A 23,823-nucleotide genomic window follows, 5' to 3' on the forward strand; every position below is an offset into this window, starting at 1 on the left:
AGCCTCTCAACAAAGCAGGGAGAGCTCACATGTAGTTTATGAAGACATAAGTAGGGTTCATAATAAGTGTAAAAGCAGAAAGGATTAATTCTTTCAAGAAGTGTCACTGAGCTGGCATAAACTCATTCACCTTTTTCAGGGAGGAATCCTCTGTGTCAGTGAGTGAACACTACAACAGGTTCCCCAACAATCAGCACCTATTTTTATGGGCAATCTTCCACTATGCTGTACTCTCAATATAAGATTTCGCACCTACTTTCTTAAATCCAGGTCTAGAAACAAGACACAGCCCAACAGAGACCTGTGCAGGCTCCGCGAAGAACGCCCCGACGGCTCTCACTTGCCTGCGTAGGTGTTGGCCTTGTTCAAGAGGTCTGTGCACGCATGCATATCCGCAAAAGCTCGGATTCCCAAGCAGTTGACAGGGTGAAGCTGGGATTCTAAAAACTCACAGCAGGTCTTCTTCACGTCCTGTAACTGCAACAGGCCAGCTGCCGGGAGAAGCACCTGCAACACACAGGAAAGGCACCTGAGGCGACAGCTGCGAACCTGTCCTGTCCGTGCACGGCTTCCACACGAGAGGGCACAAGCAGGCAGGCCACTCACACCCCGAGAAGACCCAGATAACAACTGTTCGCAAGAATGCTGACAGTTCTTCACTCTGCTGCCTAACCTCTCTGCGGTGAGAGAACACAGCCAGCCAATCATGGCAGACGGACAGTCCATTTTACAAGCACAGAATGCTCCTCTGCTACGTGCAGTGCAACAGCCCTGTCTCCTCACTCAAAGGAGCAGGAGCAGCAGTGACTTATGGGACGTGGGGGCAGGATGACACCTATGACAACAAGGCTCATTCTGCAAAGGATTCTGTCTTCCTGGTCTCAGGCACAATGACCTGCTTCCCTCAGCAGGTGGACATCTGAAACCAGCGATCCTGCCACGGGCACACAACATCTCTAGAATGTGCAAAAAAGACAACATGAAAGCTAACTAACAGCAACTTTTAAATTTGTATTTCTAGTCAAATAACTAGGCAATTTTATACCAATGAAAGGTTATTGGTTGGGATTTAATCATCTTCACTATAAACCCTCCAGCCAACACTACAACAACTTTTCAAAGACAGCAACGATGAAACCTCTTTCTGTTAAAACAAGAAGCTGTTAAGGAGCAAGTCTGCAAGTCAAGTGAAGGAGAGAAACTGCATTTTTTAAAAGTTATGTAATATCTGCTTGCTTTTATGAACGTCAAAAAGAAAAAAGAAAACCCACACCTGTTGGAATAACAGTCAATTTTAGGTGAGCTTACAATGGCGTTAACAACTAGCAGGCCGTGCGTTCCCACCGTTGACATTCTCACGAGCCTCACTGCGGCCGCAGCATGGCCGGGCAGAGCCGGGCAGAGCCGGGCAGAGCCGGGCAGAGCGGGCAGAGCCGGGCAGAGCGGGCAGAGCCAGGCAGAGCCGGGCAGAGCCGGGCAGAGCGGGCAGAGCCGGGCAGAGCCGGGCAGAGCGGGCAGAGCGGGCAGAGCCGGGCAGAGCCGGGCAGAGCGGGCAGAGCACCGAGGAAGGCAATTCACTCCCTGAGCGCCCGTGACGCCCTCCACGCCAACGCAATCGGCTGTGAATGCAGTTAACAGCGTGTCCGGGCGAGAAGCCCTATGAGTGTGTGTGTGCGTGTGCGGGCACACACAGCACACATAAACTTGTGCACAAACAGCAACGAATAAAGTAAAATTAAGAACTTAAATGGGTGAATCCTTGTGTTTTATCTCAATTTACCAACAACTGTTTTCTCCAAAAAAGGAAACAGTATATAGGTAAGTTTTCCTTCGGAACTTAAAAAAAATAAAGTATAAAAAATATTGTTACAGTCAAACTCACTGCACAACACGTACAGTTGTTTCACTGCCGTATGAGAATGATTCTCCATGGAAGGCTTTAATTTGTTGATAATTTTCCAATCAGATGTTTCTCTTTACTGGTATAATTGTACTCTGAAGCAAAGTAGAGAACATTCCAAGATGCTTAACAGTGCAGCCATTTAATTCCACAAACACATACAGCTTGGAAAGCGGTCTTTAGAGTAACGTTCAGTGTCTGAGAAAGTTAGCCAAGGAGTAACGACCACAGGCTCACCGGCAGTTCCAGAGACAACAGTGAGGCAGAGCGGTGTTCAAATGTCTGCCACCAGCAGCCACGGCAAAAGGCCGAGCCGCAACCAGCAGGCTCTTGCGGAAAGCGCCGCCTCAGTTATGAACAACGTGTTTATTTCACAGTCACCATCACAGCAGCTCCAACAACAGATCATACTAGTGTCTGGACAAAACCCTCCTAGTTACAAGTTGTTCTCCACAGCACTAGTCCACATGTCTGTGACAGGAGACAGGTTGAAGAATGAAAAGCACCCACCCAAGCCACATTTTTCCCACTCCTATAAATGAAAGAGAAATGACACAAATGGGACTACTTTAAAGATATATTCAAGCAATACAAAAACCAATGACCAGTACACACTTTGCTACCACACCCACACACACCCAAAAGTAGCCACAGCGTGCCTTTTAGCTTTTATTGTGCCTTGGCAATTACAATTTCATTATTCCAGGCCCAGATAAACTTATCTGGAAAACATAACTACAGAGAACCTTAGCCCTCAGAGCGACATAGCAGTCATCCAGGTTGGAAACATAGAAGTATTTTAGTAGCAACCCATATGGCAATGAAATTTTATACATTATTAGTAAAAGCAACCAGTCAAGTGGTTCCATGCTTATTAAACCCATGTTAAACACAATTTAAAAATGAATCAAATGTATATAAAATTTTTTTATTTATTGATTTTAATAATCTTACTCAGTTGATTGGGGTACAAAGGGTCAAGGGCTACAGGAAAGTGGGTAATACCATTGTTTCCACACAAATGTATAAAAATTTTACTCAGGGCTCGGTGCGATAGTGTAGAGGTTAAAGTCCTCACTTTGCATGCATCCGGATCCCATATGGGCACCAGTTCTAATCCCGGCAGCCCTGCCTCTCATCCAGCTCCCTGCTTGTGGCCTGGAAAAGCAGTCGAGGATGGCCCAAAGCCTTGGCACCCTGCACCCACATGGGAGACCCAGAAAAAGCTCCTAGCTCCTGGCTCCGGCTTCGGATTGGCTCAGCTCCAGCTGTTGTAGCCACTTAGGGAGTGAACCATTGGCAGAAGATCTTCCTCTGTCTCTCCTCCTCTCTGTATCTGCCTTTCCAATAAAAATAAATAAATCTTAAAAAAAAATCTTTTTACTCATATTTTTCTTTTGTCAGTAAATGCTTCAGAAATATCTCAAATTCATGATTTAATGTTAATAGCTGTACATTGCATAATTATGCAGTTAATAAAGACCTATCTTACTAAGCTGATCTTGGCAACAATCAGTTATGCTCAATGACAACATAAAAGTACCTGCAGGGCCACACCGACTTCCTATCCGAACCTCACTTCTTAGGCAGGCAGCCAGCCAAAACAAAGCGAAATTTCAAATCATCAGGTTTCAAATGAACCTTATTTCATGACGAGAAAACCTCAGACCAAGCCTGGCATTATGGTCCAGCAGCTGAAGCCATTTCTCAGGATCCTGGTCTGCAACATCAAGGCACTGGTTTGAATCCCAGCTGCTCCACTTCCAACCCAGCTTCCTGCTTAGGCGCATGGGAAGGGCAGCAGTGAGGGTGGCCCCAGTTTGGGATCTTGCCAGCCTTGTGGGCCCAGGCTTCTCTGTGGCCCAGCCCTAGCTGCTGGAGTTATTGGGGAAGCGAACCAACAGATGCAAAATGTCAATCTCCATTTTTCTTTTTTCTTTTTTTCATTTCTCTTTCACATTACTGCTCTGCCTTCCAAATAAGCAACAGATAGGTTGATAGATCTCTAAAAAAAAAATGAAGAATCATTCAGAAAGCAGGCAGCCCATAAGCTAAATATATAAGGATCAAACCAAATCAAATCAAATCCCCTAATTTACCTGTTGAAGAAACCAAATCTTAGCAGAGTTGAACAGCTAAATCAAGTCACACAGCTGCCCACGATTTGCCAGGGATATAATGAAGCTGGCCAGATGTTTACTGTTCTAACAGCTTCAGCCCCAGTTCGAGATGAAGAATGGATGTGCTTATATAATTTCTGATTCTCCAATATTCTCCTAAGCCAAGGTAATGACAGGCCAGTAATGGCATAATTCAGAAAGAGTTTTTGATAGGTTTAATTAATTAGTAAAAGGGAAGAGGAAAAACAAACCCAAGGATAAATTTTCATCAAAAACAATTCCCTGGAATTCAGCTACTAAAGCATCAGGATTACATGTTCTTCCATGATAGAAAAAAGTTCACCTAGCATCCAATTCATACTTTTACATACAACCCCAGAGCCTACACCTAACAAATATGATACCCCAGGAAAGACCAACACACCATCTCATTTAACAATTAGCAACAAATCTTTAAAAGTTAAACCACAAAGATGTCAGTCTTTAAATTAAAAACTTTGTAGCATATTTCAAATAGAAGAGATAAAAGACTGAATCCATATAGGTCCTAATTGTAGAAATACAGATTACAGATTACTTCTTCAGAATTTAGTCCTGGGATGGGTCTTACAATAGAGGGTTAGGCCACCACTTGGAGCCGCCGGCGTCCCCGAGTGCCTGGCCTCCGCTTGCTGGCACACAGCAGATGCTGGTCCATGTGCTTGGGTTCCTGTCACCCATGGAGACCCTGACGGAGTTCCCTGCTCCTACTCTGCCTTAGCCCCATCCTAACCGCCACGGACAACTGAGGAGTCGCCTTAGCCCCATCCTAACCGCCACGGACAACTGAGGAGTCGCCTTAGCCCCATCCTAACCGCCACGGACAACTGAGGAGTCGCCTTAGCCCCATCCTAACCGCCACGGACAACTGAGGAGTCGCCTTAGCCCCATCCTAACCGCCACGGACAACTGAGGAGTCGCCTTAGCCCCATCCTAACCGCCACGGACAACTGAGGAGTCGGCCAGCAGGTTGGAGATTCATATTCACTCTCTCTTTCGCCTGATACCTTCTCCCTCTCTCCATTCCTCCCCTTTAATCTCCCCTTCAAATAAAAATAAAGTCTTAGTACTTATTATTGTCTTCAAAACACAATGCCTGTTGGATGGAGAATAATAAGTTCTTACATGTACATTTGGTATCGCCATCACGGGTTAAACTCCTTTTGTGTTGTATCCTATACAATTACCAGTATTATTTTTCGCCTTTACAAAAATGTTGCCATGAGTAGAAATTTTTATATTTGCATGCCAAAACTTCATGGGCTACATTCTTCAAATGGAACTTGTTGATCAAAGAGTGCGTGTGTATTTGAATCTTTGATAGCAATGAACACAGCAAGATGTATGACAAGTCTGTGTGTGTGGGCATGTGTGTGTGCGCATGAACATGTGCACATGAACGTGTGTGCATCAACAGAGATACAGAGAGAAGGAGAGAGAACGCAAGCATGGAGGAGCACCATGCATATACCAGGAGATCCTCTCTGGAAACCCAAGCAGGTCGCCATGTGAGGCAGAAGGGGAGTTTCAAAAAAAGACTTTCACTTATTACTCCACATCTATCGTGCTTATCACTTACATAACTCACCCAAAACATTTTTAAAATACAAAATAAGATACAATATCAAACTGGCTTACATTCTAGCATCACTTAATGAAGATGCTGAAATACTAAGAGTCAAAGAGTGTTGACAGTTAAAAACATCTTTTATAGACTATCCTTCAAAGGAAGAAAGAAAAGCTGTGGGCAGCATCACCCAGGCATCATGAATTAGCATTCAGGGTTTTCATAAAAGAACAAACATCACCCAGAGAACTAAAGGATCTGTAACTTGGAACTTCTAAGAATATAAAAGATAACAAAATCAGAAACATTATTGAAAAGATGTAATCATTCCAAATGTCCCTTAGAAATTCAGTTTTCACAATGAATCCTATTACTTTGGCACTAGCATGCCATGTGGGAATGATCTTTTAAAAACTGCACGTGTGCAATGAGCCTGACAGCACGAGGCAGCTGCTCTTACCTGGACATTTTCTTCTGTGACCTGAATTTCTGCAGTGTAAACATAATCAATTAGCATCCTCAGCGTCCAGCCATCCACCTCTTTGATGCGGACTCTCTTTGCTCGGCTCTCACTCATCTCACCTGAAACACAAAGGAGATGGAATGATGATGCATCAGAGCACTGGGAGCACCAAGCCAACACAGACACACCCACTTCTTACCAACCCTGCTGTGGGAGCACCAAGCCACACCCACTTCTTACCAACCCTGCTGTGGGAGCACCAAGCCAACACAGACACACCCACTTCTTACCAACCCTGCTGTGGGAGCACCAAGCCACACCCACTTCTTACCAACCCTGCTGTGGGAGCACCAAGCCAACACAGACACACCCACTTCTTACCAACCCTGCTGTGGGAGCACCAAGCCAACACAGACACACCCACTTCTTACCAACCCTGCTGTGGGAGCACCAAGCCAACACAGACACACCCACTTCTTACCAACCCTGCTGTGGGAGCACCAAGCCAACACAGACACACCCACTTCTTACCAACCCTGCTGTGGGAGCACCAAGCCAACACAGATACACCCACTTCTTACCAACCCTGCTGTGGGAGCACCAAGCCAACACAGACACACCCACTTCTTACCAACCCTGCGGTGGGAGCACCAAGCCAACACAGATACACCCACTTCTTACCAACCCTGCTGTGGGAGCACCAAGCCAACACAGACACACCCACTTCTTACCAACCCTGCTGTGGGAGCACCAAGCCAACACAGATACACCCACTTCTTACCAACCCTGCTGTGGGAGCACCAAGCCAACACAGACACACCCACTTCTTACCAACCCTGCTGTGGGAGCACCAAGCCAACACAGATACACCCACTTCTTACCAACCCTGCTGTGGGAGCACCAAGCCAACACAGACAAACCCACTTCTTACCAACCCTGCTGTGGGAGCACCAAGCCAACACAGACACACCCACTTCTTACCAACCCTGCTGTGGGAGCACCAAGCCAACACAGACACACCCACCTTCTTACCAACCCTGTCCGTGGGAGCACCAAGCCAACACAGATACACCCACTTCTTACCAACCCTGCTGTGGGAGCACCAAGCCAACACAGACACACCCACTTCTTACCAACCCTGCGGTGGGAGCACCAAGCCAACACAGATACACCCACTTCTTACCAACCCTGCTGTGGGAGCACCAAGCCAACACAGACACACCCACTTCTTACCAACCCTGCTGTGGGAGCACCAAGCCAACACAGACACACCCACTTCTTACCAACCCTGCTGTGGGAGCACCAAGCCAACACAGACACACCCACCTTCTTACCAACCCTGTCCGTGGGAGCACCAAGCCAACACAGATACACCCACTTCTTACCAACCCTGCTGTGGGAGCACCAAGCCAACACAGACACACCCACTTCTTACCAACCCTGCGGTGGGAGCACCAAGCCAACACAGACACACCCACTTCTTACCAACCCTGCTGTGGGAGCACCAAGCCAACACAGACACACCCACTTCTTACCAACCCTGCTGTGGGAGCACCAAGCCAACACAGACACACCCACTTCTTACCAACCCTGCTGTGGGAGCACCAAGCCAACACAGACACACCCACTTCTTACCAACCCTGCGGTGGGAGCACCAAGCCAACACAGACACACCCACTTCTTACCAACCCTGCTGTGGGAGCACCAAGCCAACACAGACACACCCACTTCTTACCAACCCTGCTGTGGGAGCACCAAGCCAACACAGACACACCCACTTCTTACCAACCCTGCCGGTGGGAGCACCAAGCCAACACAGACACACCCACTTCTTACCAACCCTGCTGTGGGAGCACCAAGCCAACACAAACACACCCACTTCTTACCAACCCTGCTGTGGGAGCACCAAGCCAACACAGACACACCCACTTCTTACCAACCCTGCTGTGGGAGCACCAAGCCAACACAGACACACCCACTTCTTACCAACCCTGCTGTGGGAGCACCAAGCCAACACAGACACACCCACCTTCTTACCAACCCTGTCCGTGGGAGCACCAAGCCAACACAGATACACCCACTTCTTACCAACCCTGCTGTGGGAGCACCAAGCCAACACAGACACACCCACTTCTTACCAACCCTGCTGTGGGAGCACCAAGCCAACACAGACACACCCACTTCTTACCAACCCTGCGGTGGGAGCACCAAGCCAACACAGATACACCCACCTTCTTACCAACCCTGCTGTGGGAGCACCAAGCCAACACAGACACACCCACTTCTTACCAACCCTGCTGTGGGAGCACCAAGCCAACACAGAACACACCCACTTCTTACCAACCCTGCCGGTGGGAGCACCAAGCCAACACAGACACACCCACTTCTTACCAACCCTGCTGTGGGAGCACCAAGCCAACACAGAACACACCCACTTCTTACCAACCCTGCTGTGGGAGCACCAAGCCAACACAGATACACCCACTTCTTACCAACCCTGCTGTGGGAGCACCAAGCCAACACAGACACACCCACTTCTTACCAACCCTGCTGTGGGAGCACCAAGCCAACACAGACACACCCACTTCTTACCAACCCTGCTGTGGGAGCACCAAGCCAACACAGAACACACCCACTTCTTACCAACCCTGCTGTGGGAGCACCAAGCCAACACAGATACACCCACTTCTTACCAACCCTGCTGTGGGAGCACCAAGCCAACACAGACACACCCACTTCTTACCAACCCTGCGGTGGGAGCACCAAGCCAACACAGACACACCCACTTCTTACCAACCCTGCTGTGGGAGCACCAAGCCAACACAGATACACCCACTTCTTACCAACTCTGCTGTGGGAGCACCAAGCCAACACAGATACACCCACTTCTTACCAACCCTGCCGGTGGGAGCACCAAGCCAACACAGAACACACCCACTTCTTACCAACCCTGCTGTGGGAGCACCAAGCCAACAACAGACACACCCACTTCTTACCAACCCTGTTGTGGGAGCACCAAGCCAACACAGAACACCCACTTCTTACCAACCCTGCTGTGGGAGCACCAAGCCAACACGGACACACCCACCTTCTTACCAACCCTGTCCGTGGGAGCACCAAGCCAACACAGACACACCCACCTTCTTACCAACATTGTCCGTGGGAGCACCAAGCCAACACAGACTCACCCACCTTCTTACCAACCCTGCTGTGGGAGCACCAAGCCAACACAGACACAACCACCTTCTTACCAACCCTGCTGTGGGAGCACCAAGCCAACACAGACACACCCACCTTCTTACCAACCCTGCTGTGGGAGCACAAAGCCAACCCAGACACACCCACCTTCTTACCAACATTGCCCGTGGGAGCACCAAGCCAACACAGACACACCCACCTTCTTACCAACCCTGCTGTGGGAGCACCAAGCAATGTGGAAATAATACTCTTCCCCACTTTCCTGTAACCCTTGAACCTTTTTGCCCTAATTAACTATGTAAAGATTGTCAAAAATAAAGGAAAAAAATGAAAAAGGAAAAAAGGAAGCTGTTAGAAGGGAGGCTAACTGAAGGGACACATGGGAATATAAACATAGAGGAGAAGGTAGCACAAAGCCACGTGCAGGTGTACCACACGATGTGCCGACCTCTGACCTCGCAGCACAAAGCCACGTGCAGGTGTACCACACAATGTGCCGACCTCTGACCTCGCAGCACAAAGCCACGTGCAGGTGTACCACACGATGTGCCGACCTCTGACCTGGCAGCACAAAGCCACGTACAGGTGTACCAGCATGGATGTGCTGACCGCCGACCTCAACCTCACCAACAGGGGGAGGAATGTGGGACGAGCAAGAGCACTTTCTTTCGCTTAAGTTCTTTATCTCAGGAGTTGGATGTTACCGACAGGAGACAATGTGGAAAGCAAAGCGAGGCTACCAGGATGACTTCCTACCTGTAAACATGGCGTGGAAGTAAGGGCTGCAGGCGGCCAGCACCACTCTGTGCGCGGAGATCTCCGTGTCCTCTGCCACAATGGTCACATCGCACAGCAAGTTCTGACTGCGGACCACAGCAGGGAGGAGAGAAAACGAAACCCAGTGAGAGACACATGGAACATTTCATGCACGTGGACTCTCATGGCTGTCAAGCCCAGTGTTCTGGGAAATCAGCTTAACAGATCCCTGCCTTGAGAACGGGATCCCTAAATACAAGACACACAGCAAGCAGATGCAATAAACGCACAACACACCCTCTAACCTCCACCAAAATCTTGCCTTGGTTTAGTCCTGAGATCTTTCCCAACTTGATCACTGATTTTTAAAGCGTCATGGACCGAGGGCAGGAGAAGCAGTGCTCAACGGGGGAGGTAGCAGCACCAGCAGAAAAGCAGAGGACATCGGAATGAAGATGGAAGGTAACAGTAAAGGTGCATCAGAGACCTCCTCCCCAAAATAAGAAAAGATATTCAGAATGACCCTGGGTCATCAACCAAGAGTAAAATTATACTGAATTACACCTGCTGCTCAAAAGGTATCTGGGCATTTAAAATGAACTTAATCAGAAAGTTTGAACAAAAAACTTTGTTCTCCAAGGGTAAAAAATATTTTTACATATAAAACTGAAGGATGTTTTCATACTTGAAAACAAACCATTAGCTACCATAATTAACTTGTAATGTTAACATACATCTTAATTCACTCAAAAACTTGCGATGATTACCTACTTTGTACACACTTTACGTGGAGGTAATTCGGAATGTCTCTTATTCCAGAACAAGCAAGGAGATTTCAGAGCCTAACACTGCCTTGCTATTAGCCATATCATGACAGAAACAAGTATGCTGAAAGCAAGCAGCCTTTCCGCCCCTGAAACATCCAAACACTGGACACACACTCAGGTGTGGCTTTCCTAGGTCACCAACACTCCCCTCCTCCATCAGTCTGTCAATTTCCTACAAAGATGGCCTGTCTACTTCCCTAACTTTCTAGAAGCCTACAGGCAACTTGCTCACGCCAGTATACCCAACTCCTGAGTTTACGTCCCGGCTCCATTGCTTCTTGGCCTTTCAGCTAAGATCAAGGGCAGTCCTGGCCCCACCGCCAAGCTCAGCTGTCCGTTAACGCATTCCCTGATGGGCAGGTCACAGCTCCAGCACCTGCGACGCTGCCCCCTATCGGGGACATGAACTGAGTTCTGAGCTCCTGCCTTCATCACAGCCCAGCTCCAGGCGTGGCGGATGTTTGTGGAGTGAATCTGCAGACATATTACAAGGCACAGTGACAATGCAGGCTTCAGACTGTCTCTGAAACATTCCTAAATAAACTAGGCTGCCTGATTTGAGGCCATTTCACAACCACTGTGTCCGCCACAGGATATCTGCCACTACTGTGGAACACCATGAAAACACAAGATCCTGATGGCATTCTACTGTGTGTGTGTGTGTGTGTGTGTGCAAAATTAATACACCTCTAGGTAATTATCTAAGATCGCTGCTATGACTGGATTTGGTCTGACTGTGCCCTCCAAGGGTTCACACATCAGGATTCTACTGATGTTAATACGTTGTGGGACCTTTCACAAATGGGTCCTGGGTAACCAGGGGTACTGCCCTGGAAACCCACTGAAGTAATTTGCAGAAGACGTAAGTTAATTCTGGAAGGGATTGTTATGGAAACCTGCCTACCTCCAGCCTTCCTGCCTTGGGTCCCCCCTGCACGCCCACCATGATGCCACCTCCACGGTGTGGTACAGACAAGAGGGCTCTCACCAGAGCTGGCACCATGCTGTGTGAACTTTGAACCTCCAACTCTGCAACAATGCTGTGTCTTTTTTTTTTTTTTTGGAAGTTAGCCTCAGGTATTTTGTTAGAGTAACAGAAAACAGATCAACAAAGTCCCTCTTAAAAGCAAGCGATAATACAGCTATGAAGAGAAAGGCAAACACACACATGTACTCTTTAATTCACTTGCTGTCTAAGTAACAAAGGAACCACAGAGTGTAACAGGTAATCTCATTTTATGGCCATCTGGGTCCATGATGTCAAAAGGCCCTAGAGAGAAAACATAGTAACCAACCCAATACTGGTGACCAACAGGCATAGATATTTTCTGGAAAGTAATAACTGCTCTTATGACCAAACTACTAAGTATTTATGGTTTACATGTACTACAAAAAGGTCATGGAAAATCAGAATTACAAGTGAGTTCATTACATTGCAAACAATTCTGATATCCACGGTTTTTCATAGTGTGCGCTGCACACTGGCTTTTTGAAGACCTTCACACACATGAACATTGTAGAGGCTTGATTCAATCTAGCTGAACTGAACACTTTCAACTCGTAAATGTAATTTAAGAACCTGAACTATAGTCTTTCTAAACTAAACTCTGCTCCCCCACTAATAATCCCTGAAATTCTTAACTCATGTAATCTAACCTATATGCAGGAAAAAAGTTTTATTTTTATTTTTAAAACTTAAACGCAAATGTTACCTACATTTTAGGCAGTCCCCTTTTTGGTCATCTAAAAAGCTGGAAAGCTAATGTTCTCAGTAAAACATGTATGTGGGGGAAAATGTGTGTCTTTTTCCCCTCCACAGACCCTATAGGATGCATTATAGATAACAGGTATTCTGCAAGGATCTATTGGTTTCATTTTTTGAACTACTGCCCTTGGCCTCTGCTGGAGAAATTCAGAGTCGAGAGCAGGATCTCCCCAGGGGTGTGCGGCTGACCCAGAGCCATCCTTTCAGAGCTCTCACAAGCTGTTCCTCCAACATCATTAATCTTATGCCCTCTCTGTCCAAGCAGTGAGTCAGACAGAGTAAGGCTAGCACCCGCCACTCTGGGTGAACTACACTGCACTCCCACAGGGCCGGCCGATGCCACCTCTGTGGGCTGCTGCAGACCCACCTCTGGGCACCTGTGTTTGGCCTCCAGTTAGTCTCCATGCTCACCCTCTTTCCTTTCTGCCAGCTCTCGTGAGACTCACAGGGGCCTGGGCCATGTGTGGTACTGTCTGTGGGCCCAAGAGCTTTATGGACACGCTAGCTGATTTCAAAGGAGAACCACGCGTTCACAAATCTCTTTTGACTTTATTATTTCAAAGTGACCACAGGGTTTTTACATCATAAAGTTTTTATGTTACTCAAGTGCAGACTGGGCCAAGATAGAGAACGAAACCTCTGGGCCTCCTGTCTAAAGAACTTTGGTTTAAGGAAATGTTAAAGGAAGTGTCATGCACTTTTGCTCCAAAATCATTTTAATTCTTCAACTTAAATCTCACAAAATCTCTGTGCTCTCACAGCCATGAACACGCCTTACACCAGCTGTAACTCGAAATGACTCTTAACATGCACTGCCTACACTTCACCTGACTCTTCAGCACACAGCTTCACTCTGACGCTTGGAGGCTAGAGCCCAAGAGTGTGAAAACACAGAAACCGGCCCTTCCCAGGAGTCCGGAAACCACTCTCAGCTGCCCTTGCCGGGAGCAGGAAGTTGATGCAAGGACAGGAAACAATGAATGATTTCTAACTGCAAGAAAAGAGGCTTCCCCTGAGATTGTTTAACTACTCAAAATAGTCAGAAGAGGTAAGAACGAACATTTTTTTTTTCCTTTTCAAAAATGGGGGTTCTGATGAGCCCCCAAGACAGTCTTTTTTTTTTAACCAAAGAATACTGCAGGTTGGTGGTTTCCTTAAAATATTCCTGGTTCCAGACCCGAAAGCCAGCTCTGCAGCTCCTCAAAGGTCACTCTGTTCTGAAAACAACCAACGCCTCCTGTGAGCCTGGTCTCACCCACCAGCTCCGCCATCACGCCACAAAGAACAGGAGGGTCCTGTCTCAGACACAGCGCTCACACCCAAAACATGACAGACAGGTAAATGGAGGCAGGCGGCCAACAACCCTAGAGTTTAGATCACAAGATTTTTCAGTAGACAGGGGATAAAAAAAACTCAACTCAGAGAACATGAAAGCAGCAGTGACCTGCTACAGCCACCCTGTCCACGCCTCTCCTTTCAGTCGAGGCACAAGGACTGAAGACCAAAGAGTTTGCCCCAAAACTCAGGCCGTTTGCCTTGAGAGGAGTGCCAGGTGCTCCGCTCCCCACCGTCTGATGAGTAGCCCAGGTCAGCAGAGCCGCACGCACACACCACAGCAGCGGGCAGAGGGAAACATGCGTGGTGCTGTTGACAGTGAACCAGCGGATGGAAAAGCCAGTCTCCCGTCCCTCTGCCTTGCAAATGAATATATCCTTTTTCTTTTTTTTTTTTAAGTCAGTTCTTTTAGATTTTTGATATAAGACAAAGAAGAACCATTCCAGTTCCCAGTCTCAGGGCAGGCATCCCATATTCCCAGAGTACCTGAGTTCCCTCCTTGGCTCTGGCTCTTGGCTCCAGCTTCCTGTCAGTGCAGACCCCTGAGGGGACGGTTCAGGTGCTGGGTACCTGTCACCCCACTGAGCTGCCAGCTCCTGGCTTCTGCCTGGCCAGTACTAGGAGTTGTGGAAATTGTGGAGAGCAAACCAGGAGATGGGAGCTCTCTCTGTCTCAGGGCCCCTCAAATTATTTTAAGACAATTTTTTTTAATGTCTTAAGCACAAACTTTTCTTCCTTTCCTCTCAGTTCCACTTAGTAACCAATGCATTTTATATTCTAAAACTACTGTCACAACAGAATTAAAAAAAAAAAAAAGGAAACAGCACGGCCAGCCCTGCCGAATCATCTCAGTGACATATTCTCCCAATGAATAAATGAAAAGCCACATTTCGAAAATGCTGTCAGAGCAGTCCTAGGAAGCAAATCAAACAATCCAATATTCAGTCTAACTTTTGTTGGCCTCTCCTCAATCCATTTCCATCCGGCAGTCAGAGTGTTCATAATACAAACCTGATCATGTCACATCTCTACTCCAAATTCTTGTAACTGCTTACTCCCAAGGCAACTTCTGACTCAACTCCTCTCTCCAGCGACCCCTGCAGTGCCTCCCAAGGGGCCACCACAGCCCCCTACTTGGACCACAAGCAACCTGACCTCACCCCCTCACCTCTATCCTCATTCAGATCTGAATATCATTACTCCTGCCTACAGTGCCCAATCCTCCTAGAATACGGGAGTGCTCCTTTGTAGCACTTTCTGTTATTGCAACTGAATGCTAAGCTATATTTGTGATTTTCTGATGCAAGTCTGTGTCCTGAAGGCAACCATGGTCCCAGGGGCAGAGCAACTGTATGTGCCCCTGCCTGCCACGGTGTCTGGCACCTAGTATCATGAACAAAGTCACTAAAGAATAAACAAGCCATGGGCTAAGAGGGTGGGATTCAGGGAAGAATAGCACAGGGAGCTGGAGGGAAAGCTTAAGCCTCTCCCTTCCTGGGACAGAGGGACTTGGAAAAGCTCATGCAATAATAGAACCCAAAGTTTATTTTGGTCCCCAAAGTTTTTGAAATCCACGTATAGTTTTCCCAGCCACTCAATGTCCCTCATGTGCAGAGTGGTTTCAAGAAAGAAACAGCAGGAAAACAAATATCTTCTCTCCAGGACTGAGAAAACACAATTAAGACTCCTAATATCTACACTACTCTTTTATTAAAAAAAAAAAAAAAAAAAAAAAAAACCACACCACACACGCACAACAGATATTTTCAGTCACCTTTTAATGTCCCTCTTTTCACTGCATTTGCTCTCCAAACACTTCAGGACGCACTTAGTAACAGGCAGGTCTCCATCCATAAAACACCACCGCCAAGAGAGCTACGTCCTCCTTCTACACTCTCTGGATAGTGAGTCAGAAACCCTCGACCACTGCTGTCCAATAAAAGCATAACACTAGCAACAATTTCCCAGTAATCATATCAGAAAGGTACCAACTATGAAACTGATTTCAACATTTTATTTAATCCCAAATTCTGGTATTTTAATTTCAACATGTAATCAGTATTTTTTAAACTTACTAATTAAGCATTTCACTCTGTTGCACTGACAAATCCATTGCAAGTTTTCTACTAACAAAGTATCTCAATTCAGACTGGCAGAAAAAAAAGAGCTGTGGCTACAATACAGGAAAAAAAGCCCTATATCATCCACATTTCTGACAACTGTCTGCTTTCTTCCTCCCTTCAGAAACTTGCAGGGGCAGGTGCTTGGCCTAGCAATTAAGTTATCACCTAAGGCACTGGGTTTAGGACACATCTAGAGTGTCTGGGTTGAATTCCCGGAATGCTAACTGGGGCTCCCTGCTACTGAGGACCTGGGGGAGAAAGAGAGGCTTCAAGGAGTTTCTGCTGTCCGCTGGGCGACCTGGATCCAGCATTCAGATCAAAACACAACTGAGAGAGACAAGACTCTGAATGTTCCTGGTAGCAACAAAACAACTAACTATAAACAACAGTTACATGCACATTCACGTAACAGTACCTTCTTAATTCATTCATGACTTTAAAAGCTTTCTTCATATGCCACGGGTTCACTGTCACAGGGCAGTGTTTTTCAGGATTATCATCTTTTGAATCGAGAGGCTTTTGATGACCCTGTTTTGTGCATCTGTACATAAAAGAACAGAAAAATCGTTAAAGACCATTTAGTTGTGGCTTCTCGAACCACAAAGACACAATGCATGGCTTCCTGCCCTCCTTAGGACAGGCCAGCCCACTGCAGGACCAACACAGCTCAGAACATTTTCTCCCTGTCACTAGGATCACATGAGAAAACCACCACCACACGATCACCGCCCTAGCCGAGGTCGAAGCTTCCAAGACAGACACAGGAAACAGTCCGAGTGGCTTAGCAGATGCCACCAAAGGAAGATGCTGAGAAATGACTGTTGGAAATCAACTTGCTTTATAATCTGCTACAGTCACATCTTACAGCAGTGGGAACACACCCCATACAAACTTGACATACTCAGCAATCAGATTTATGTTTTGCTTGCTGTCTGCAAAGTGAACCCAACTGTTGTGGTCGTATGCTAGCAAGAGGCCAATCAAGTCACCCAGGGTTGGCTGAGTTCTGAGCACTGTACCAAGTCGTTTGCTTTCATCATCTGTAATCCCCAGAACAGCCTCTGAACCAACTACCACTATTATCTCCAACTGACCAATGACGAGGCTGAGAGGAGAAGCCTGGGTCAACGGCAGAATGAGCTGACTCTCCACCTCACTCTCTTTTACTGATATTCAACAGCATTTCCTACGTTCCAGGAGGGACAATTAACTCCATGGTTAACTTTACAGCTTTACATATTTAAGTTTAAAAATTTGTATCAGAACTGCTATAGAATTATTCTTTCAAGACCTGAGGGCCAAAAAAATCTGGGCACCATGAAAGGATACAGAGAATCAACTGCAAGTAAACGGACACTGGGATTTTTGTGAAGTGATGAGTGTACAATTCTGAATTTGCTAAAAATAATTGGATTGTGTAATTATAACAAGTGGACTTTATGGCACATATTAACCTTTTTGTAACTGTATAAATTTTAGCTTTGATCATTTTTACATATTTGAGTAGGGATCGAAGAGTCAAGGGCTAGAGTAGTGGGTGAGATCATTGTTTTCACATTCTCTTCTTTCCTTCCTGTAACTGGGGGAAGGAGAGATAAGGGGAGAAGCCATACCCAGCCTCCCACCCATCCCAGGGTCCCCACAGAAGGGCATGCTCTGAGGCTCCTGCTCAAGTGGTTTTGATAGTTCAACAGTTCTGTATTGCTGCCGATCTTTCTACTTTTTAAATTACCAAATTAAACCTACCAAATTTTACTTGTGTGGACAAGCATTTACACTAGCAGCTAAGACACCCTCATCCCATGTTAGAGGACCAGGCTTAGATTTCCTTCTTCTACCTTGGGAGTCCAGACAGAAGGCACACACAATCAACCCAACTGAGTCAAGTACATGGCGTGTTAGGAAATAAGTAATATGGGAAAAAGAAATAGTAACAGGGCAGAGAGACAAGAAATGTGTGGGTTTGTGGCATAGCCCAGAAGAATTGAGACTGCACAAAAGGCTAGGAGGGGTGAGGAGGTCCAGATGAAGAAACACCAAGAGCCGGGGGCAGTATTTGGTACGTTCCAATCACACTGAGCCCTCCGCGGCCAGATCAAGTGCTGGCATGCGGGGAGGCGGGGAGGCGGGGAGGCAAATCACACAGGTCCTGGGGGACACCGTGAGGCCCTCGTTTACCATGACAAGCCACTGCACAGCAGTGACCAAAGCCAAAGGACCAGTCCAGCTGTTGGTTGAGAATGGTCTCTAGGGACTGAAGAGGAATGGAGAGACGGCTGGCTCAGTGTGAACAGCACAGCTGGCAGCATCTGTTCACAGAACAGACATGCACGCCAGAGAAAGGACAAGGTCTCCAGAAGCCGGCACGAGCAGGAGGATCGAGAACTCAGCGCTAACATATGTCGTTTCAAGATATCAGACATCCAAATGAAGATACCAAATTGTGAGATGAATGTTGCTGCGTAATGTTGGAGAGAAACGTCTGGTTTGAGAATGAAATCTGGGGCTTACTGTTTACATGGAGATGGTATACAAAGCCATGAAAGTGGGGCACGCATTGAGACATTAGGGAAACTGCTAAAATAATCCTTGTTCACATCCTTGCCCCGCCCCTACGGAATATAAAGCACCTAACTCCTTGCGCCTCTGCCTACAGGAAGTGGAAATCAGTTCAAGTGCTCCACCATGTGAGAGTTTTCAAGGAGTTTAACTAACCAATTGGCCCAAGGTCCCACTGGAAAGTCCACAGCTACAGTGGGACAAAGTGGTGCACTTTATTCCCCACAGCTTCCTGGTGCGCGGGGATGTGCTTGCCCAGAGTAATGTAAGCACTGGTAGATCTAGAAGCTGAAAGCTCAACAAATATTCACACCTGGGAAAGGAAGCTTCCGTTTAAGACACTTCAAAAAGTTGATGGAGGGGTGGGGGACAGCAGGCACTAATGCCCAGCCAGTAATACCAGCAAGCCTAGACAAGCTCTGGTTCCAGACCTGGCTGCTCCATTTTTGATCCAACTCCCTGCCAATGTGCCTGGGAAAGCAGCAAAGGATGGCGCAAGTGCTTGGGTCCCTGCACCCATCATGGGAAATCTGGAAGAAGCTCCTGGCTTCAGCCTGGCCCTTTGAGGAGTGAACCAATGAGTGAAAGTTCCGTCTGACCCTCTCCCTCTAACTCCGTCTGTTAGGGCTGGGCCCAGCCTCGTGCTTAGGATATCTGTGTGCCCTACAGGAGTTACTGAGTCTGTTGCCCTGGTCCTGGCTTTCTGCCAACGCAGACCCTTGCAGGCAACGATGGTGGTTCAAATGACCAGGTTGTTACTATCCATGTAGCAGACCTAAATTGTATTCCCACGTCCCAGCTTCAACTCAGCCCAGTCCAAGCCACTGCACACCTCTGGATGACAGCTCTCAGTTACACAAATAAATAAATACTTTATGGGAAAATCGAATTAAAGCTAAGTTTACTTTTCTTCTACAAAATACTTTAAACTCCATGCACGATTTTTTTCATAACGTGCATTTTGCATGAACTGTATGAAGAACACTCTGGAAGTATAAAACAGAAGCTGTCACCTTCATTGCAAAGAAAACAAGCAGGCAGAGGAGCAACGGGGCAGACATATCTGTCCACGCAAACTGACCACAGAACACTCAGTGTCCACACGTACAGCAGGATAAGAACACCTGTGTGTGGGGGGGCGGTTAAAAAACGTAAAGTTGAAACAGAGGGAAGATACTAACACTGAGGACTGGACGAGTTTTCAGGGCTCAGAATGGAAACAACAGTAACCGCTCTAAAAAGAAAATCTTATTTAAGAGGCAGTGTTTCTATTTGCTTAAGAAATGAGGAATTAAAAACTCCCTGCGCTGCGGAATTAGCTCTGCCACAGATGCCACACCACGATCAATTCTATAGATTGGTTGTCTCTGGAAGCTATTTTCAGTCCCGCTTTTTCTGATGTACTCCAGAAACTCTGCAAGAAAAAGACTTTATTCAAAGTCTTAAAAAAAAAAAAACACATGGGAAATTGCACTGAATTTTCTTTTTAAGTGTTCTCTGTTCCGAGAGCCATTTACAAATATGGCACCCTGCTGCACAGGCCTATTTCCAACACTAATGCCCTTCCCGTAATTTCCCATTCCCTATGTGGATTGGTGTTGGATGGGCTCTCATTCAGAAGCAGCACTGAGTAACAGAAAATGATGCATCAGTTTCAAAACTATAGATGTGAAAAATAAGCACATCCTAGGAGCAAGGGGCTGGGTGGAGGTGAAGTTCTGTCCTTCACATTACCCCATGCAAGGCAAGAATTGACACCTCCCTACTTCCCTTCAGCAGCAAACAGCCACCCCCTCTCAAAAAAAAGTTTCTCATTTCCAACAACCATTTCCTCTAGAGGAGACACATTCACAAGCTTCTTCTCCCTTTAAAGTCTTTCTCCAACCCTACACTAGCAACAGCCTTGCAATTTTCCTATAGCCTAATAGGGAAAGTTCTCTAAATTTGCCGAGTTGCCCAAGGCCTTGGATTTCCCGGAGCTGCCATGCCTCAGGCTACAGAATCCCAAAGCCTTCATTCACCTGCTGATTGCTGCAACTCCCGCATAGGGACAAGGCTCCTTTCTCAGACGCAGTGCCTTTCTAACTCTGCCTAAGAACACACCACTGTTGGTAACGAAATTCTAAATTCTCCTACCACCTGTCTCCCTCCAACAACCAAGATTTCAAAATTGAAGACTACTGCAAACTTTTTAAGGACACCTCATTTGCTTCAGAACAATGATTTCCAATGGAGAAGAGCTGAATGAACCAAAGAACTCAAGTGATTTTTTTTTCCCAACCACATGTAGCTGCCCCTCCCCATGTGTGTCCCCAAGCACGCTCTTCCTGTATCTGCGTATCTTCAGGGCCAAGAGTGACTGGGCAGCTAGGCTTGATTTTAAATAAAGAAAAAAAACAAAACCGATGATGTAATATGTCCCCTCACCCACTTCCCTCCCACCCCAGGATGATGTCTCAGATGGAGAAAAAGCACATTCAAAAATACAGGCTGTTTATGCTTTTAGGGTTTTCTGGTGGAAACAATGCAGCTTCAAAAATTAACAGAGGATCAGACATGCTCACACGCAGGCCCTTGGGTGGCCACCATCTCTGCCCTCCCCTGCCCACTCACCTCACAAGTGCAAGACTCCCCTGCTCTCAGTGACTCACCCGCCATTACTCACCAACTTCTGGCAAGTTCGTGTGAGCAGCTGTTGTGTTCAAACCCACCAGCCACGCTGCACTGCTTCGAGTCTCTCCACGACTCCATCATGCTGCTTTAGTCTTCCCTGCTGTCTGCCCAGCTATGCTTGCCTTCCAAAGCCATGTCTTCCCAGCTCTACTCCCAGGCGCGCATCCAGGACAGCCCAGGTAGAAATGCGAGCAGAACTGAGAACTGGTCGTCACCTGTTACCTCACTCTATGATATCACACTCTGCCACGCTTCCCCTCAACCAAATGACCACAGCGCCGAGAGCCAGCATGAGCCACGAGTTTCTCCACTGGGAACGCACTTCAGTTTATGGCAGACTCAAGTTTCAGTTTTTGGGATGAACTAAGTGCAAAGACACAAGGTTCTGCAAATTTTCTCCTAGTGTTTGGGATTTAAATTCCTATGAGGTATGGTGCCAATAAGCTAGCTGTAATCTGGAAAAATATATTTCCTTGATCAAAAGTGTTAACATTTGCCCTATAGACATGTAAGCACCTGGAGCCTATTTTCAGTATGTAACCCTCTGAACTGAACATGAAATATCTTATGAGACAAAAATAAACTTCCTACCCTGTGTTCAGTCACAGGATATGCAACAGACAATATTATTACAGCACCACTGAAGGCTTTAGTCTGTGATACATACATGCGTAAAAGCTATAATTCCAATTCCACCAGTCTGAAAAAGAAACATCCAGAAAAGCTAGAAATGCCCAATTTCACTAAAATGGATCAGCAGTTAAAAGCCAGAGCCCTGGGCCCAGCGGTATCCTAGTGGCTAAAGTCCTTGCTTTGCACGCATTGGGATCCCATATGGGCACCAGTTCATGTCCCATCAGCCCTGCTTCCCATCCAGCTCCCTGCTTGTGACCTGGGAAAGCAGTGGAGGTTGGCCCAAGACCTTGGGACCATGCATACGTGTGGGAGACCTGGAAGAGTCTCCAGGCTCCTGGCTTTGGATCGGCGTAGCACCTGCCATTGCAGCCACATGGGGAGTGAATCAGCGGATGGAAGATCTCTCTGTCTCTCCTTCTCTCTCTCTGTATATTTGGCTTTCCAATAAAAATAAATAAATCTTAAAAAAAAAAAAAAAGGAGCCCTAGCCTCACTGAAGGAGAGGGGCCATTATACAGCCCTGCCATGATCGCCTCGCCACCCTGGAACCCCTGTGTAGGTGCTGGGCATCAGGGCAGCACTGACAGGAGGACGTGGGGAGGGCTATGGAAGGGGGAGTATAATCGCCCTCTGACAGTAGAACAACCACTCAGCTCACGGCTCTCTTTCCCTCCCACCTACACGACAAACACAGCACAACCAGGCACTTCTTGTCCCTGACACTGACTATTACCAGGAAGGAGACTCGGAGAAAAGCATGTCTTATGCAAGATCAATCTTCCACGAGCAGTTTCTAAACAAGTAACAAAGCTCTATCTCAGTAGGGTGTTGGCAGCAGGGTCAAACAGAGCAGAGGCGGATCCGTTTCAGACACGTCCATGGCTTCTCTCAGGTTCCTGACCTCTTCTGCCACCTTTTCCAGAGCCATCACTTGGTCACTGAGAGGGGCAGCAAGACGACCTAGCAGCTGTGAACACTGGGCTATGCCTTCTAGCACGAGCACAAAAAAGCACTGCAAGAATTGGGAAGAAGACCAGGACGGTGTCAGACGCTAACCAAGCAACCCTGGGTCAGGGACGGCCCCTGCGGGCTTCAGACAGCATGCTTACAGGAGCAGAACACAGTGTCACAAATGTTCCCCAGCATCCGATGCCAGATGATAGCAAACAAACTTGGCAAGGAAAAGGACAAGGTAAGGCTTCATGAAACAATGCTTGCAGGCATATTCTTATTGCTTCTACTGGCTTTCTTCACTTTTAACTGTAGTATTTGATTCTAAATTATCACAATGCTCAAAATGACCAGAGCTATGAATCAGTCAACATGTGTCTGCCACTTGGATGCCCCCGGCAGGCGGTGCACTGAGCAGAGTGAGGGACAGTAGAAAGGTAGATCTGGGATTCTTCTCTGGATGTATCTGCCTGGGAGTCCATCACAGCCCAGTCAGAACACAGGTGCAAGATGACCCGCTATGATGACAAGCCAGCAGGAATGCAACCATGGTCTGGAATGAACTGGAGTAAAAATGGAAGATGTCGTACAGGGGATGGGGCTCCAACAGGGCCTGGTACGAATCCCATGTTGCTTTAACCGGGAACTGGAGGATGGCACCACTGGCCCTGCTCACAGTGTATCCCAGGAGAGTAAAATGCATGATGGTCTTGGATCCATAAAGTCTACATGATGACACACTATGACTGTCTGAGCAGCTGGTTCTGATGAGTCACATCATGTGACTCTAAGACAGTGGAGGGGAGCATAGTAGGTAGACTGCAAGGTCAGGAGAGAATACACAAAATTCAACAGGAAACCAGCAAAAAGGAACCAGCGTCAACGAACGCAATCCACTCATCAGAACAAGG

General features: G+C 47.1%; 1 protein-coding gene across 2 annotated transcripts in view; it reads right to left on the reverse strand.

Moving 5' to 3' along the window:
* KLHL2 (kelch like family member 2) overlaps positions 1 to 23,823 on the reverse strand; it is a 54,823-nt gene that overhangs the window by 25,398 nt on the left and 5,602 nt on the right. The window contains exons 2-5 of one of the 2 annotated variants that reach the window (XM_004591423.3): positions 16,509 to 16,634; positions 10,044 to 10,150; positions 6,087 to 6,208; positions 345 to 507 (exon numbers count right to left, since the gene is read on the reverse strand). In XM_004591423.3, coding sequence (XP_004591480.2) covers positions 345 to 507; positions 6,087 to 6,208; positions 10,044 to 10,150; positions 16,509 to 16,634 — 518 coding nt within the window. The remainder of the gene's footprint in view (positions 1 to 344; positions 508 to 6,086; positions 6,209 to 10,043; positions 10,151 to 16,508; positions 16,635 to 23,823) is intronic. The other variant, XM_058657428.1, reaches the window with a different exon arrangement.

This window comes from Ochotona princeps, chromosome 32 (assembly GCF_030435755.1).
Source record: "Ochotona princeps isolate mOchPri1 chromosome 32, mOchPri1.hap1, whole genome shotgun sequence".
NCBI lineage: Eukaryota > Metazoa > Chordata > Mammalia > Lagomorpha > Ochotonidae > Ochotona > Ochotona princeps.